This window comes from Carya illinoinensis, chromosome 6 (genome assembly GCF_018687715.1).
Source record: "Carya illinoinensis cultivar Pawnee chromosome 6, C.illinoinensisPawnee_v1, whole genome shotgun sequence".
Lineage (NCBI taxonomy): Eukaryota > Viridiplantae > Streptophyta > Magnoliopsida > Fagales > Juglandaceae > Carya > Carya illinoinensis.
This window is the reverse complement of record NC_056757.1, coordinates 4,194,776-4,215,081: the sequence shown is the minus strand read 5'-3', so window position 1 is coordinate 4,215,081 and position 20,306 is coordinate 4,194,776. Positions and strand designations below refer to the sequence as shown.

General features: G+C 32.0%; 1 protein-coding gene across 1 annotated transcript; it reads left to right on the top strand.

Annotated features, from left to right (window-relative positions):
* Positions 1 to 14,632: 14,632 nt before the first annotated feature.
* Positions 14,633 to 16,656, top strand: LOC122313844 (ethylene-responsive transcription factor RAP2-4-like). The gene has a single exon (XM_043129118.1). The coding sequence runs from the start codon at positions 15,256 to 15,258 to the stop codon at positions 16,306 to 16,308; it is 1,053 nt and encodes a 350-aa protein (XP_042985052.1). The 5' UTR covers positions 14,633 to 15,255; the 3' UTR covers positions 16,309 to 16,656.
* The last annotated feature ends 3,650 nt before the right edge of the window (positions 16,657 to 20,306 follow it).

Genomic DNA, 20,306 nt, shown 5'->3' with positions numbered 1-20,306 from the left:
AATGGAAGGGTTGGAATGATTAACTTCGTCATTGATCTGTGGATTAGAAATCTTGGTATCTATTGAATAATCTGTAGAATCAAGAGGTATTACACTTGGATTTTTTGTTTCAGTAGAACCATTTTGTATGGAAATATTTGGGATAGATGTGGTGGTTATTTGAGGAAATGAAAGTTGAATAAGATTTGGTAGACTACCAGATTCTTTGGTGGTGCAATCTTTGGTATTGACTTTGAATGGAAAAATAATTTAATGAAAGACAACATTACGAAAAATGAAAATTTTCTTAGTTTCTAAGTCTAACAATTTATAACCCTTATTCCAAAGGAATATCCCAAGAAAATACCATTTATGGCTCTAGAGTTGAATTTGTGCCTCCCATTCACAAGGGTAGTGGCAAAAGCTAAATACCCAAAAACTTTGAATTGAGAATAGACAGGTTTGGTCTTGAAAAGAATTTTAAAAAGATTTTTTTGTTATTAACCAACTTGTATTGTATGACCATATTTAGCCGTTATTATTGACCAGGTCTTAGCCGTCAATTAAAACTTTTGTAACCCTATATATATGGGTATATTTATAAGTTGAGATATGAATAACAATTCTCACTCGCTCATTATGTCTCTCATTCTCTCTCAATCTTTGAAGCATTCTATCTTTTCATTTAGTTTACAACACGTTATCAGCACGATGCGAAAAAAAAAAGTCTTCCTTCTGCCGCATGATTCTCGATTTTCTCTCTCCCTCCCACCAACCTCTAACTCGAGCCCGGAACAGAGCCCATGGCTGCAACACGAAAACAATCTCTTCTCTCCGCCTCCTTCTCTCACTTTCGAAGCGACGAAACAACCTCGTTGGCTCACCACGTCATTGAGAGGGCCTCTTCGCCTTCCACCGGCGTTAACCTGGACAGTTCCTCCTAAGATCTTCACCGTCAAAGACCTCCGATCTCGAGGAGGACGCCATCGCACCCCACCAAGAAGATGAGGAGGCAGACAGGTTCTCTTTCTTTTCCCCTTCGCTCTCTCTACAATTTCTTTGATCTTTCCTAGTAGGTTCCCGATAAACACGAACGGAAGCAAGGGCAAACCTAAGGGCTAAGTTTCCACTTTATCTCCATAATTTATTTCTCCGCAACCAAACGAAGTTTTGGACTTCAATAAATCTTTGTTTCGAGAAATCTTTCATGGCCTGCGCCGCCTCCGGGAAAGTCGCATGTTTCCTCGAGCTTGACTGGTGCGACGGTGGGCCAGTCTTCGCCCTGGCTCAGGCCAGCTTCGATCTCCACCGTTTGCTTGCGCAGGAACTTGACAGGCCACGATCCTATGGGTACAGACCCCTCACTACTCTCAGTGTCTTCATTACCGAATCACCAGACCCTCCATCAGGCTCCAAACCCTTCTGGTCAACATGACTTCCAAGCACCTCCATGAGAGCAAAGTTCAGCATGGTGGAGGTCAAGGAAAGAAGGCAGACACACACAGAAATGGCGTGCCTTAGTACAAATCTAAATACAGATCTAGAGAACAAGGCCTAACAGTAGCAGAGAAAACCAGCTCTTGCCCCTTGAAGATGAACTCGAAACAGGGATAGTCCAGTGTTGTCCTCACCTGGTTCGCCAGGGTCCACCCCAAAACAAGACCTCGGTGTTCACAATGACCCCGTCTACGGTCCTTCCAGATATCTGCCTCTCATTGCTTTCACTTTCTCATTATTAATCTGTTTATGATCCTGTAATTTACTATGATTCTCACAGCCTTTTAATTACGGTATCCTCATTGGTCGGTTTGATACGGATTCATGGGGTTTATATCTGTTCTAGGGGCTGATATCTCCAACAAAAGCTGAAAGCTCGGGTTTGATTTCGATAAGGATATTTAGCGAATTTTAGTGCCTTTTTGTTTCCATTTTAGGTTTTATTTAACAAGAAAGGAAAATTAGAGAGACTCAAAGACAAAGACGAAGAGGAGAAGATCAACGGGAGTAGGAGCAGTACGGTGGGAAAGGAGGACTTTGTTGATGTTCTACTGGTGGGCGATAGCACTTTAATATAATAATATAGCACAAGAAAAATATATACATGGGCCCACTCTCAACATGTGCCACTATCCAATTCTTCTGGTGGGCTACACTACCCGATGAAGACTTTGACAAAGTTTTGCATTGGAGAGTAGGAAGAGTTATTGTGTAAGGTTGTGGGACCCCCTTTTGGAATTTACTTACTATTTCCCACCAAAGATTACCCAAGACAAGTCAAGTAAGTTTATTGAAATTTACTCACTATTGATTATGTTAGTGTTCTTCTACTTCAAGTAAATTTTTCAATATATTATTTATAATCTTCAAGGTAAGTATTAAAGATTATATTCATTATTATTATTTGATAAAATTTTATATTTATTGACATAATTTACATCTCAGTTATATCTATGGTGAATTAAAATTTTCATAATTTACATTTTAGTTATATCTGTAGTCAATTTTTATTCACATAGTTTATATACAAGTTTTATTTATCTTTTATACTTGTTATGAATTATTAATTTTAAGATTCATCTTAGAATAGAAATTGAGTATTCCTGAATGATCGCTCTAAATTAATAATTTTATTGTGTATCTCATAGTTTAAATGAGTGATATATATATACCAAAAGCTCATTATGATTAATGCACCTGAAATTGCATAATTGAAATTGCGTAGATAAAATCTACTAAAAAATATATGTTTAAAATGAATATCTCGAATATGCTCCTGAAGTAGCAATATCGAGTTCTTTAAAATGAATACCTCAAATGTGCTCCGGAAGTAGCAATATCAAGTGCGAAAGTTTACAAGATATTCTAAATTTATATATTGTTTTCTAGTCGCTAAGCAAAATAATGAACTTTTGTTAAGAAATCATTAGTCACATCCTAATATATCCACATCATTCCCTGAAATGAATGATATTGGATTTATATCATTTTATTCTCTGAAATGAAGAGAATGATGCATTTTATTTAAAAAAACAAGAGATTAGACGTGATAATGAATATCTTTATACTTTTATAATTTCGGGCCAAAATGTCATATTGGAAAAACTACCAGCTTTCTTTTTGAGATGATATTATACAATTATAAAATCAAATATTATAATGCATCAAAAGTGATATGATTCAAAATATTTATATCTTTTCATGATTATCTTGATCATCCAAAATCAATTACGATAAGTTGAATAAATTTTTATATGGACGTCCATAAAAGAATCAGAAGATTTTTTTACTTTAAAGTCTTACCACCATGAGTGAAAAGAAAAATTTGTTAGAAGCAAATAAAATGAAATAATTCGATGTTATCTTGATTATCATTTGTGAACTAGAAGTTCAGATGATAATGAAATTATGGATGCAATAAAATAAAAATGTTTCATATTCTACCTGCTAAAATCCCAGCGAGGATTGAAGTCTTCGTGGGACAATTAAGAAATTTAGCAGTCTAATGAATATAAAATATGTCTAAAAACATGTGAGACCTATTGATACAAAAGATAAAACATCTCGAAAGAGAAAAATACAAATAATTTGGTATTCCTAAAGAGGTCGTACCCACAAAACAAGTAATAAGATCAATCCAAATTTTTGTATAAAATTCTCCTATATGAACTCTTGAAGAGTAAATCTCCTAAAGAGTGCCTCCTGAAGAGGTTTTTCATGAAATATCATCTCTTGAAGAGAGACGAGTACCTAAAAATAACGAGATCTTGATACATTTCATGAATATTGGAGAAATTTTGGATAGAAATAAAACCGTTGTCGACAATATATTTTCATATAAGATGGCAATTGACATTACCAGAAGTAATGAAGAAAGTGAATTAAGAACCGTCGAAGAATACTGACATAAAAATATTGGCCAAATTTGAAAGAAACAATTCCTGCAAGATTGATATCACTAATAAAATATGATACATAGAGACTTGTAGTCCAAACACTTAAAGAGGTGATACTTGTTGAATATTAGTGGATATTTGTATAAAAGAAATGAAAATGTGATATATAAGTCATGAATCAGTTTCTCGCAGACAAATCCTACAGAATTAATATCACTAGTAAAATATAATACATATGGACTCGAAGTCCAAACACCTAAAGAGGTGATATTTGTTAAATATCAGTGGATATTTATATAAATGATATAAAATGTCTGAAACTTCTAATCTGAAAATTTGATATATAAATCAGGAGTCGATTTCTCGTAGAAATAATATTGATATGCTTTTAAAGTGGTTGAAATTATATTGACCTTTTTATTAGCTTGAAAGTTATCGAGAGTTTGGATATACATGATTAATTGCATATTTATATGGATCATTGGATCATGACATATATATGAAAATTCCTGAAGGACATAAAATGTCTGAAATTTCTAATCTGAATATATCCAGAAATATGTATTATATCAAGTTTCAAAAATCCTTATATAATCTAAAACAATCCAAAAACACATGAAACAAGCTATTGTCAATGTATTTTCAGTATCTATATTAATTTTTATTACAGATTATATAGATAATTTAAATATCATTGAGACTCCAGAAGAGCTCATGAAAACTGCACATATTTGAAATATAAATCTGAAATCATTGCGGCTTCAAGGAGGAGATAAATAAAATTATTAGTTCTGAAATACCATCTCTTAAATACAATTAGTATTTCAGATTCATATTACGGTTTTGTAAGAAGTGTGCATGATTAAATAAGAAATAAAATAGAGCACACAGAACATCTACTAGAAGATAAAGACACAAATATGAATATTTATGAAATATTATTTTATTATCTTGAAACAAAATTACAAAAATTTAAAGCTCTTCGCCTCATTCTTTAAACGCTATTGTTCTCCAAGAATTTGCATGGCATCCTCATCTAAAGGAGTAGGCAATCAAAAAAAAAAGATTTAAATAAGGATTTTAAATTCCTATTCTCTTACTTTATTGCTCCTATCCTCATGTTGGACTCCAGAAGAAGTCGCTGAAGAATAGAAATATTCTCGTGGAGTTTGTCAACCCCACAAGTTTTGGATTATAGTCGCTGAGAAAATGCGATAATGGATGATGAGTATCGGGTACCGAGACTCACAAGTTTGTAGATAACTTCATTATTTGACTTATTAGTCAGATTATTATTGTATTGAATTATAGTACTTGTGGTAGAAGCAGAAACAACCGATAAAAGAGGTGCAGAATATCTCATACATTCGCCATGAGAAGATTGCTGAGCCATTGCAGAGTAAAAATGCAGAAAGAGATTGCAGAGTAAGAATACAGTATAATTATATAAAAGTGAAGAAGATTAGACGCCAATGAAGATGAACTGAATATCTCTTTTATAGAGAAAATTATGACAAAACATCTCTATTGCTTCACAGCATCTCTCATGAAGCATCTCTCATGAAGCATCTCTCTACGAGAGACAAGAGATGTAGAATCATAGTTTTGTGGCACCTGACAGCTATAGAAGAACTAAAAAATCCTGTGGTGCTTGTCTGGTCTAAAAAGCTAGCCACCGTTTTTGTTGAAAAGTGAGGTTAGCGGCTTAATTTTGATGAATTTTTCATTAGCTGTGTTATTTACAAGAACTCCAGAAAGGCACAACTCTAGAAGAATAGTGAATTTAATGTTAAAATGATCTTGAATCAATATGGTGAATTTCACTATAAAATCTTGAATCAATTTTGTATACTTATCCCATGAGTACTTAAATGGTTGCTCGATTATTTAATGAGCAGAAAGATCTATTTCGTCCTTGTGAAGACAATGAAGAAATTCTTGATCCTGAAGTACCTTATCTCAGTGCAATTGAAGCCCTCAATATGGGATTATTTTATCAACATAGATCAAGTCCATAATTAGTTGGATATACGGATGCGAGTTATCTTTCAGATCCATACAAGAAGATCATTGCAATTCATGAGAAGAAATGTAAAATTGATATCAAGAAGATACGATCAAGTAATAATATGGCAAATTTATTCACTAAACCATTACCAACTGCAACATTTAAGAAGATTGTGCAGAATATTGGAATGCGGAGACTTAAAGACCTATTATCATGTACTTTTCAGGGGAAGTAATATCTTGAAGACTTATGCTGATTGTACTCTTTTTCTTTTGCTAAAATTTTATCCCACTGGGTTTTCCTTTGCAAGGTTTTAATGAGACAATTTTAAAGCACTTGGTTGTACACATGAATACTGTACTCTTTTTCCTTCGTCATTGATTTTTTTCTACAGAGTTTTTCCTTGGCAAGGTTTTAACGAGACATATTCTTTAAATATGGTCATCCAAAGAGAAAGTGTTATAAACCAACTTGTATTGTATGACCATATTTAACCGTTATTATTGATCAGATCTTAGCCGTCAATTAAGACTTTTGTAATCCTATATATATGGGTATATTTATAAGTTGAGATATGAATAACAATTCTCTCTCGCTCATTATCTCTCTCATTCTCTCTCAATCTTTGAAGCATTCTATCTTTTCATTTAGTTTACAATATTTTGTACTTTAACAAAGGAGATGGAGTTCTATTTATAAGATGTACAGCAGGAAGAACACAATCATTCTAATATCTCAATGGAATGGAACTTTGAAATTTTAATACCCTGGCAACATTCAAAATATGCTAGTGTTTCCTCTCTATTATGATATTTTGTTAAGGTGTTTTAACATAAATTTTTTGATGTATAATCTCTTTTTCAAGATAAAATTCTTTCATGGCAATCTTTCCCCCATTGTCGTTTTGCATAATTTTGATTTTGATCTCAAATTAGGTATCAATCATAACATAAAAGCTTTGCAGTGCACTGGTTGCATTTGATTTTATTTTTAACATGTATGCCCAAATACATACACTAAAATCATCTATAAGAGTAAAAAAATATCTACAACCATCATAACTCATCTGATTATAAGAGCCCTAAACATCACAATGCATTAAATAAAAGTATCTTTCAGATTTGTGTACACTCGAAGGAAAAGATAATTTGTGTAACTTAGCCAAATGGCATATAAGACAAGGCTTCTTGTTAGGGTGTTTGGATCTATGGAAGTAAGTATCTAAACCCACAAGCACATGCATCTGATCGAAATTTGGACACGTGATTGGGCCAGATTGGATCTAAATATTTAGCTAGCTAGCTGCTTAATTGTCCATTGAAATTGATTTATTTGGGTTAATATTAGCGCAGTTGACCGTAGAGTTTGGACCAAGACTATTGATTAAGGAACCCATTAACTTATGTAAGTGTCGGCAGTAATTTCGAACACACCCAAAATAATAATTTCCAAGTGTCGGCAGTTTGCTGAATATACAGACCACGAAAATCTTAATTAGCCCATGTCGTTTTTTTCATCTCTGGTCACTTTGGTGATCTTAAATTTTGTAAGTCTCTTCAGATTTCAGAAGTGTTATAGAAATAAAATAAAAAATATATATAAAAATAAATTTATAAATTGATAATAATTTTATGTGATCAATTTAATTAAAATAAATATAACTTTACAATAAGTTGATATATCACATCAAATTATGTTAACTCTTAAATTTAAATTTATGTGATCAGCATACAAATGGGCTCAATATTACAAACTTCATGCAATTATTATCACAAATTAATCATAGCAAACAATATGTGATCATCCATCCAAGCGTATCTATCCAAATACCAAAGACTCATTAAACCTAGAATAATTAAGGAATAAAAATTATATTCTCAAGTCGTATATAGAGCAAATATAGTAAAGTGCATGCAGCTTACATGACATAAATATTTAATTCGAAATATAATTTTTAAAATTTAAATTTTACAAATTAAATCTTATAATATAAGTAATGTCGATAGTGTGTTCGATCTATACACCTGCTTGAGAATAGAATAAAACATGCAACAATATATTCTCAGCTGGTATATAACGTCCTTGAAAATAGTACTTTTGGATATATTAAGAATATTTTGAGGTAGACACAAGAAAAAGGAAAAAATATATATTATAAAATGTAAAAAAGAAAACAAAAAACAAATTAAAAGATAATAAAAAACTGTATCGGATGCTTACATTTACCCAACATTCCAACTTAGGGCCTTATAATAATATTATTTTATTTTAAAGATTATAGTTGGTAACCATGGCAATTAGAAATATGAAGTAACCCCCTCCTCCCCGGCAAGAACAGCAAAAAGAAACTTAAAGGGTGGGAAAATATGCTATAGGCCGGGAGTCATGTGAAAATGTCGTCAAAAGGTTAACCAAGAGATCACCCCAAATCACACCAAATATCTTCAACGATAATTGACATGCAGCTAACAAGCTAGGAACTTCTCTAAAAATGACAAAACAATGTCTCTTTGCTTGTCGCCCCAGATTTCCTCACTCTATTTTGGAAAACTTAAAATTTTAAAATTATTATTTATTCTACAAGTTTAAAGAAAAGATATAAATTTTATTATTTATTTTATATTTAAACATTTCTTTCTTTACGTATGGCTCAAATTCGTCCTTAATAAGTGAGCCAACGAGTGGAGTGTTTAATTAAAGAGTTTCGCGACATATAATTATTTTTATACTCTTTATCTATTTTATTGATGTGGTTGATCAAAATAGTTATTTTATATTAAAAAATAACACAGTTAATCATATTAGTAAAGAGCATAAAAAATACGTAAAAGTGATTATATAAAGAATTTTTTTTAATTAAATATAATAGAATATAGAGTCAGAACTCAAACTCAAAATTTTTATTTCGATATTATGAAAAATCATTACTTATCTAAAAAACTTAAACTTATAAAAAAATTTAAATTTTATTATTTATTTTATATCTTATCAAAAATCATCGTTCATCATTAACCACCATCATACATGCATATTACGTGCCATTCCAACTAATTTCCAGCTAAGTTCGGGATTAATGAAATTGGGAATTAACAAGAGATAGGCCAATATTTATTCATGTTAATTAGTTGTGAGATCGAGCATGTCCCTATAATTACGTAGCTGCGATTAGGTTTAAGAGATCGATATATTATAAAATGTAGTCTACATACTGTCTCTATTAGGAGATTGCTCATATAAATCTATATATTTATGTTTAAAAAAATTTTAAAATTACCGTAATATCTTTTATTTAAATGGTGTTTTTTTTCTCTAATCTTTTATCTCCATTCATCAATGAGATTACACATATAATCACTTATTTAAAATTATAAATAGAATTTCTCGTATTATAATTACCAAAAGAATTCACGAATATATAATTCATCAACGTCATGGTCCCGATCCATAAATATCGAAATATGTGATTGAATATGACATGGGAAAGAAAATATTGATCACTTTGATGACCCGTTAGGTTTCAGACAAATCAATCGTTCTTGGTCATCTGCCTAGTGCTTGTGGGTTCAGGTGGCGGCCGCCCCAATTGTACCCTCATATATATAAATATATATAATATAATTTCAATGATCAGCTGGCATGCATGTTTTGAATATGGTCAAGAAATTTTGGCCAAACTTTTCCTATGAAATTTGTCAGCGTTACAAGAAAAATAATTATTTATGATTATTTATATATAATGAAAATAATTATTTACGATTAAAATAAATTTATTTTTATAAAAAATAACTAGTCACAATTGAATAATTTTCTTATAATGAAGTTGATATGTGCCCATGAAGTACGTGACACTAGAGCTTGAAAGCTAGCCCTAGGTCGATTCTTATGACTTGATCATGAACAATCGAGGTGTGATAACAAAAATACAAGAATTATGTAACTTTTGTTTTCAATTTAGTTTCCTTATGGTTAATTTACATGTAGCATCGTTAGCATGCATATTTAATATTGACAGGAGATTTCTCATAATTTCTTATCTATTAAAAATTATTCAGAAGGTTGATCTGTTAATTATGAGTTTTTATTTTTTTATTTTTTTTTAGCTTTGCAAAAAAATACATGAAATTGTCAAAAATTTACAAAGAATATTGTGATGAAACGGAAGGTATAAGTAATTAATTCATATATATCAAAATTAGTTGATATAACTTTATGGGTCTTGATCTTTCACCTTCCTTTGTACAATGGTCTTTTTTTTCTTTTTTTCTTTTTTCTATATGAGTGGGACCTAATGAACATGACATGACCTTGGGACCCTAACTTACCCTTTACCCTCTGTAAAGTGATCTTGTTACTTGTTTTTTTTTCTTTTAATCTGTTTTGCATGTTGCTGAGTTTCTTGGTGAAAGCATATTTTCATCCATGTTTTTAACCCAATGGTGAAATTCTTTTCTAGTACCTCACTCTTTTTAGTTCAAATAAGGCTTAGTTTGGATACATTAACAGTTTTATCTCATTTCATCATTACAATTTTATCGAATTTTCAAATAAAATATAATAAACAATTCAATTTTTTTAAATTATAAAATAATAATAATAATATTTAAAAATAATATTTTATTCAACTTTCAATTAAAATTATATCATTTCATATTACTATCCAAACTACACTAGTGTTATTTTACGCTTTGAATTTATCATTCTTAATCACATCCTTATATAATATACTTTAAATATATTTTTATTCAAACAATTGATATTAAAATATGTTGTATCAATCAATATAATTAAGAATAATAAAATGTTTTATTACATAGCTACTGCTTAGTTCACTAAAATATGTTTCAATTATATAAAATGAATCTTATAATATTTTGAAAATTTAATATTTTTTAATATATTCACATGAGTAACAATAAATACTATAATAAAATTCATTTATCATAAAGATCTCTTATATTATTTTAATTGATTTTTCCCTCCATTTAATTCTTTTTATCCACAGTTATCTTAGTTGATTTTGTGTATTTTTAATAAATTGATATGTCAATTCTTTGAGTAATATTATATTATATACTCTCATTTTATTTTTATCTTAATATATATGATGTTGCATATTTATCATTATTAAATAATAAAAAATTATTAATAATAATAAATATAATTCATCTTACATGATAAGATAAAAATAAAATAATAAAATAATACATAAAATTGTCTAAAAGGTAATATTTATGTTTCTAGACATTAGAGTCGGATACAAAAATCAGAAACCATGACGGGAATTATGCGCCACAAGTCGAGCAAAGTAGTGGAGGGTGACCATCGCTGTCGCAACGGTCACTATAAGGACACGTGCCGGAATTCCATCGTTTGCCGGAATGAAAGAAAAACGGCCGCGTGAAAGAGGAGAGAGTGACTGAAACCGCGTGAAAACTATAAAAAATATGCTTTTTTTCATTTTCTGGAAGGGATGGGTCCCCATCAAACATTCCGGCCAGCCACCTGTTTTGTTCGGTCAATGCCGATCCTAGTTTTTTTAATTTTGACACTTTTTTTAATCTAATGCTATATACTTTGTGCAAATTTTGTGAATTTTTTTAAAAATAAAGTTTATTATTAAAAAATAGATTTTTTAAGATAAATTTTAGATTTATCCAGATTTATTTAAAAAAAATATCAAAATTACACAGTATAAGATTATATATAATATTAGTCAAACTAATAAAACATTCTTTCATTTATATATTTGAAATCATAATGATATTTTTATAATAATTATATTCAAAATAATTCCTAGTGAGATTTGACAAAATAAACTAATCTTTTAAATAGAAATTTAATATAATAAAAATACATGTGATTTATTATTTTTATTTATATATATATATAATGATGTATAAGATATGTATAATTAAATAAAAAATAAAAATAATAAATTATATATTGATGTATAATTTAAAAATAATAAATAACATTTTTCTCATAATAATAAAAGACTCGAGTTTGTGAATCTGTGATAGTTTGCGACCCTGACTGAAATTTGGATCGAGGACCAAGTCATAAGAATGAGACGTGTCAGTGTGGAGTCCGTAGTCAATGTGCAGACGAATGGCATTTAGCTCGTGGGCACTTATATTGACTTAGAAAGGGCATCCGTAGAGATCAATGGCTATGGAGTGGGGAGCATCAGGCGCCGCGATAGTAGAACCCCATTCCCCCACTCCCAAGTGTCCACCACTTGACTCCGCTCTGTCTTTGCTACGGTGCTACTTACCTTACGCCGTAAACCCCGCCGTAACCCAACTAGGGTTGACTTAAATCTAACCTTGGTTATTTCTTTCCAGATTTCTTCAACGAGTTTTGTTACATACAAACACAGTCGCGCACTAATCTGTGTATCAATACTGATTTATTTATATTTAAAATTTAAATTAACATTATTTTTAATAAAATCTATTTTTTGACCAATCACATCATATTGATGTACAGATTAATACATAATTATATTTGCAATTATATTTTTCCTTATTCAACTGCCCATCCTCACCTTCCCTAGGGTTATTGCCAGCTATGTCTTACCTGGCTCCTCCTAGATAGGGACCATCTCCGACGTTGGATCTATGAAGGTGACGTCATATCTTGGCTCTAGGCGGGCCTCTTCTCCATTCTACGGCTGCTATAGTTAATATTTGGTGATCGATCACAAGACCATAGGACTTTGTTCAATTATTAAACAACCAATTGACTTGTGAATTAAGTATTGTTATTTCTTTTGAATGATGCATCTAGATGGTGGAGAGGTTAGTATATCGTGGGCCGTGGCTGATATCATCATGCAACTTGATTGTAGTTATCAATTTCAATTTTGATGGAATAATTATGATATTTAGACCTCGTTTGATTATGCAATTTAGATAAAATGAGATGAAAATTTTTATTAAAAATTAAATAAAAAATATACATTTTTTTTATCTCTAATAAGCGACATTACCCGTAATTATTAGATTTACTATTTTTACCTCTCTTTTTATTTCTAGAAAGAAGGAGCTCCTATGTTAAACTTAGGACTAAAGCCTCCCGTTTTATTACTATAAAGAAAAAACATACTTATTGAATTAAAATGTCAACTGATAACGTATTCTTAATATTGAAAAGAGAAGCAATAATGCTAAGAATAATCTAGAGAAAATAATAACGTGACAAAAGATATCGAAAAATGAAGTGCCTTGATTAACTCTTTTTTCTCCCTCACATTTGGAGACTTCATTATGTAGCTGTTTTTGTCGCTGCAAGTTGCCTCATAAGCTAGAAAAGTACTTTTGACATCAACGGATTAATTCTATGAGTTTTGTCAAAGTTGCGTATTAATTTGTGTATTAATATTAATTCATTCATATTTAAAATTTAAATTAGTACTGTTTTCAATAAAATCTATTTTTTGACTAATCACATTAGATTAATATACATATTAGTATGTAATTGTGTTTGTAACTAGATTTTTTTCTAATTCTATATGCCACATAGTTATTTTACTTTTCTTCATTTTATAAATGAAAAAACTAAAGATTGATAGGCTATGTAATGAGAGTACAATAAATAGAATTTCTCTAAGAAAATATTGATGTATTATGGTAATTTATAATATTGTATTCATTGGTCAAATAATTTAAGTTTATATGGATGGGGTTGATAACGCCAATCAAAACTAATAAAACTCTATTAATATAAACGTTCAATTTGAATAATGAAAGTATTTTATTTCATTTTATTATTATAATTTTTTTAAAATTTTTATATAAAATATAATAAATAATTTAATCTTTTCTAATCTTAAAATAATAATAATATTAAAAATACTTCTAATAATATTTTATTCAAATTTTAATTTTTATCTAAAACTATCTCATCTCATTTCATTATCCAAACTGCACTATAATTTAAAAAAAGAAAAAAAGAAAAAGAGAGAGTTGACAAATCATTCATCGATCAGAAGCAGTCCATCAACTTTCTATTCACCACCTCAACATGCGGATAGAGTAATATTATATACAGTCGTGAAGTGCATAAATATCATATAATCATTTTGAAAAAAAAGTAATGCTACTCATTATCTAAATTCTCTTCATCTTATCATCATCTCATGATATGAAATTAGATAATTAGAGACTATTTATTATATTTTACTTATAAATGTATTATCTAATATCATATCATGAAATAATAAGATGATGATAAAAAAATAAATCGTGAATAAATTTATTATTAAAAAAGAATAAAGTCTATTATTAAAAATTAATTTTTCTTTTATATAAATTTTATATTTATTTATTTATTTATTTTAAAATAAATTACATGACACTTACTATCTCAACAATTATAAGTATCATTTTCCAAATTTTTATATCATACTTACATTCAAACCAGAAAATTTGTACTTAATAGACGGGCGTGTGAACACACCCACAAAATGTAGTCAAACATGCTCTGGACAGACTGGAAACAATTAATTTACGGACATCTGGCTGTTATTTAAGGGCAGGTGTCCATCCGTACTATACGTGTCAGATATTTATTGGTCATGAGTGAGCGTTGATCAAAGGATGCTCACGTCATAAATACAAGCTGGATCCTGGAAAGAGGCGGTTACAATTAAAGAAAGTAAAATGAGCTTGGAGTGAGATAATTAAGATTTAGATGTGTGGTTCAGGGAGAGAATCAAGGCCCTGGGGCTCTTATATAAAGGGGTAGGAGAAGGGGGTTCAGGGGACAAAACAAAGTGAGTCTCTTACACATAGTTATTCACAAAAAGTTCTAAGAAAAAAGCGAGTGAGAGCGTCTGCTGTACTCTGATTGTTCATCTTCTTCTCTGAATCTCTTTTCCCCCCTCCCCCACTGTAACTCCCCGCTTCTCTGAATCCCTTTCTGTTAATCATCTGTCTTTCAAGTTCTGATTTTTGGGTTTGTTTTAAAATTTACAAGAAGCAAACTTAGACGGATTTTCCGGAAGCCAGGTGTTTTCAGAATCGAGATCCAGGTTTTTTTGTTTTTTGAAAAGAAAAACCTTTTTTTCCTTGTAAGTCTAGTAGATTTTAGTCGTTTTCTTTTCATTTTTTTTTTTTTTTGGATAGGCTTGGAGGGTTATTTTTTATCCCTCAAGGTCGGTTTTTTAGGCTTATGGATTAGAAGAGGTTGTCTATTTTAAACCTCTTTGATCTTTCTTTGAAGATAATTTCTTTTTTTTCCCAATTATCTTGTTTTTTGCTTGTCTTAAGAACCGAAACCTGTTCTTTAGTTTTGTTAAGAACCAGGTTCTCGCTTCTTCTCCTTTGGTTTGAAAAATCTGTAATTTTTAAGTAGAGTGTTTTTAAGGCATATATGGCAGCTACGATGGGTTTTTATAGTAGCAGACAACTTGAGTCAGCCACCTATGGCTATGGGGGTGAGCTGATGGAAGCACTTGAACCTTTTATGAAAAGTGCTTCCTCGGTCAGCTCCCCCTCAACAACCCAGTATCCATCTTCAACCTCTTCTCCTTATAATTTCGATAATTACCACCTTTCTTTCTCCCCCTCCATCCAAACCCAGCCGGGTTTCTACCCTGATGGTTGCTCAACCTCGAACTCGACGACCACGCTGGTGTTTTCCGACGCATTCTCGAGCCAAAACCCAGTTGCTTTTGAGCAACCGGGGTCACTTGGCCTGAACCAGCTGACACCATCTCAGATCCACCAGATCCAAGCACAGATCCAGTCCCAAAACCAGCACTTTTGCCATCAATCACCATCAGCACATCAGCAACATGGTGGCAGTACCCTTAGCTTTTTGGGTCCTAAACCCATCCCAATGAAACATGTTGGGTCTCCTTCAAAGCCCACCAAGCTTTACAGGGGAGTCAGGCAGCGACATTGGGGAAAATGGGTCGCCGAGATCCGGCTTCCGAAGAACCGCACACGGCTCTGGCTCGGCACTTTCGACACCGCCGAAGAAGCTGCCTTGGCTTACGACAGGGCTGCCTACAAGCTCCGCGGAGACTTCGCCAGGCTCAATTTCCCCAATCTCCGCCACCACAGCGATTACCAGCCTCTGCATTCCTCGGTGGACGCGAAGCTCCATGCCATTTGTGAAAGCTTGGCCAACTCGCAGAAACAAGGCAAAGCAGAGAAGCCGGTCCGATCGAGCAGGAAATCGAAGCAACTCATGTCGACTATTGTTGGCGAGGCGGAATCGAAGAGTTCGGAGAACTGTCATAAGGTGGAGACATCCTCGTCGCCGGTGATGACCGAGAGCGACGTGTCAGCAGGGTCTTCCCCTTTGTCGGATCTTACGTTCCACGACTCCGATGAGCCACAGTGGGATGTTGCTTCGGAGAATTTCAAGTTGCAAACGTACCCTTCGTACGAGATTGACTGGGAGTCTATTCTTTCTTAATTTCCATCTCCATTTGTATATGGGTGCTCTAATTGTACCTTTTTTTCTTGGTTAATTAGTCTCCTTTGTCCATGGTAGTGGGTTAGATAGTTGTGTCTCGGGTGGCTGCTGCAATAGAGTTTTAGGCAGTTGCAGGGCTACTCTTTAAGATTTGTAATCTTTTTAGGTGTTCTAAATATTTCATTATGTAAATCTCCGCCATGTTCAGCTGGTCGTTTTCTTTTCCTTGCTGGACCGGGGAGAGTACTAAGATTTGTGTCTCTACATGAGTAGTTGTGTTAGTTGCAATTCAGTACTGTAATTGAATATTTTATTAATATGAACAAGTATGTTATGTTTGTCTGTAAATAGAACTTTGTGTTTTTGGAATCAAGATCCCAGCAGCTTCAAACTCTTTCTGTGCTAAATATATCTTTGCTGGATCATATGCTTCGTGGGTTAAACTGTTGGTGAAGCTTGGACATGGCAGAAAGAGTAGTTTACACCACCTAGTTTATGTGGAGTACTACTTCATAATTATGCCTCAAAGACTAATGATGGGTCTCAGTCGCAGGGATCTTTAGATACGGAGGGTGCTGTTCATGAAGATCAATACGCTAGCTTTTCGGCTTTCAATATGGAGGGAAAAAATGGAGAGCCAGGGACCCCATTGCGCAAGCTTTTCCCTGTATTTCACGTATAAAATTGTCCTCATTTTCTCTATTATCTTCACTAACACGCATCGCTATTCCTCGTGCTTATTTTAATCATTCTCATATAAATTTCTTCATGTATTCGTCGGACTTTTCAAGCTCGATCGGTTTCATTACAAAAAAAAAAAAAAAAAAAGACTTGGAAGATGCGTAGTGCTCGGGAATGATGACATAACTTTGAAAAGTTAAATTACAGGCATGTTCAATGGATCTGCGAGTGAATACAGAAACAGTCGAAAACAATATTCTCGAGAGAAATTAAGGTCTGTGAAGAATGGGCGGGGCATCCATATCAAAGTAATAGGACTGTGGACATCCACGCGCGAGAGAGGTTCAGATCTGAATTCTTTCGACGTTTCCATTGCTACTTCAAGTGCATGCACAAGAAGCCTTTACATCGAAGTTATGATCCTTATGTATGAATCGATTGAGAAAGCAAAAGGTGCACAGTTTTACGTATAATCTATTCTCACAAGATCAAATACGTACAGAATATATCTACAAAATTCTTAATTTCAAAAATATTTTTCACAAATTATTGATTTTTTTTTTTTACACTTATCAAACATCTTTATTCCCAATTTAAGGGCAGAAAAAAACTTGGTTTTTTTTCTTCTGTAGTTTTCTAATTCCACTTTTAACATGATCATGAAGATCATGATTATAAACTACGTACAACGAAAGAGGAATATATCAATATCGGGGGGTCTTTTAATGGATTCGGATGCATGATCACATCGTGGATCGATATTGAAGATAGATGCGAATGATTTTTTCGATCTTAATGGAATCTATATATATAGATATATGTTCCATGCAGCATGACTCCAATAATCTTCGCTCGCTCTTTCGATGGTGAAAGGCCGGACTTCAAATGAGAAAAATCATTTAAATTATATATATATTGTCATATCACAGACATTTAAGATAAGATTTCTGATGAGGCCTGCATGCATCTCGCTCTTTATTCTTATTCTATATTCCTATAAAACAAAGGCAAGTTCACACAGACACAACCATGAGAAAGAAAGAACCAAGAAACTCCAAACTAGCTAGGCCACATATAAGAAGTTAGTATCTTGCTAAAGCTAGCTCAGGGAAGCTGCCTGTTGGTTTGGAGGGTAAAGTATTCTTATAATAATATTTCACTATTATTTATTATTTTATCATTATTTTTTATCTATTTTTTACTCTTTTGTATTATTATTCACTATTATTCAATACTTTTTTTACTGCTATACATAGAATATCTGAAATTTTCTCACTACTTAAATATAACCTTAATCAATCTATATTTGGTATAGTCTATGGGCTCTTATCTCGACAATAGAATTAAATCTGATCAATGCTTATCCCAAAAGCTAAAGCATATTGGTATTGGCATCATCTTACTTTTAAGAAATAGATACTTGATATAATTAGTTTACTTAATTGGGCTAATATATATGCATATCACATCCATTTTAATTATAAAAATGGGTGATTGTGATGTACACTAAAGACCTCAGTACCCAATGAGAAGATGGAGATCATCGGAATCCAATTCTTAGTGAGAGACAGCTAGCTAGCTAGCATGGCTTTCATTGCATATGCACGTGGTGAGAATTTAATTGCCTTAGCTGCAAGTTGTTGATCATCATGGCTGCTTAATAATTGTTTAGTGCCCACTGCATTAAACGTCGAGGTCATGTGATTGCTTTGACTATGGTACATAAGCTAGAATTAAGCAGGATTAATCAAGATTTGTCCAAGAAGACAGACCCCTCTTGGTCTTGCCAATTTTCTTTTTCAGACAAAGTCTTGGCTCAGTTTTCTACGCAATTGTCGCATTATATATATATATATATATACACACGAGAGTAATATTACACGTCATATTATCATTTTATTTATATTTTATTATATATAATATAGTATATTTATCATTAGTTAATAATAAAGAAACATATAATAAATAATCATTCAATAATAATAAATATATCACATCTTACTTAATAAGATGTAAGTGAGACGGTAATATGATTTATAGAATTTTTTGTATATATATACTAGGTCAAAGTAACGTATAAACCACGTTTGTCTAGTTAGATCAAACGTGATTTTTACTGTATTATTTTATGATTTTTAAATTGTAAAATTTAAATAATGTACTTTCTTGATATTAATAATTATTTTTATATTTGAATTAAACTCTAGTTTAAATTATTTTATTGTTGGAGGTTTTGATTATTTTATTTTATTAATATTTACTTGTAATGTTTTTATTTGATTTTTCTTGACTTTTATTGTGCATTTTTACCTTGTTGGATTTCTAATTTTGGGTGGAATTTGTTCTAGTGGATTTTTCTTTATTTTTGGACCAAATTCCTTCAATTTTTGAGCCCAGCCCGTGTGCCTTAAGCCTAGCCCCATTTCTCCCCCAAAACGACGCCTTTTGCTCTCTAGCCCTTAGGGCTTTGTTTCTTCTTTCTTTCATTTTGCTGGTGCCGTTGCTTCCTCTTTCTTCCTCAGGAAGTTGTAGATGGATATCGCAATTACAAAGAGAGCTGTTTGTATTTACTGGACTTGGTTCGGTTAAGTTATCTCCCACGCGAACAAGAGCAGCAACAGAAGAAGGGTAGTGGACGGGACCTCCGAATTATTCCCTACGTCTCGAAGCTCCTCCACTAGGGAATTAAGGTCAACCTGGTCAAAGAGAGCAGTTTCTTATCGCTGAGATTCAAACTCAAAGTGATTGAGATGCCTGGCATAAGCATCGACGATTTCATGGTCAATTTCTTGATTAACTGCATCGTATTCGAGGAGGAACGCAACACCACCACCAAGCACTTCATGTCGTATGCTCATTTCTTGAATGGTGGAATACAAAGCACTGGAAGATCAAAAGCCCCTAAATGGTTTGGCACAATTTTTTTTGCAGATTTTAAGTTATAATTAGATAATGGAATTACACAAATAGCCACAAATGGTGGCTTAACTGTTGCTTAACGACAAGAATAAAACTAACGGTAAAACAATATTTTCTGTTAAAATAAGAAATTCCGTTTCATACACTTTTTATATATACAATATATGTTTCATATAGTCATTGTTTTTGTGCAGCAATAATACTCATCTTCATCTTATACTTTATCGTTCTTGATCAAATAATGCGTTATATTTTAAGCAGTTTTGTAAATGAGTATTGTCGGTAAAAATTACTTACTATGTAATACATCAACGTTAAAGATAACAATATTTAAGATTTAAGATGAAAAACAACATGTAACTACAACCTTTTTACTAATTCATTTTAAAGAAAACCTG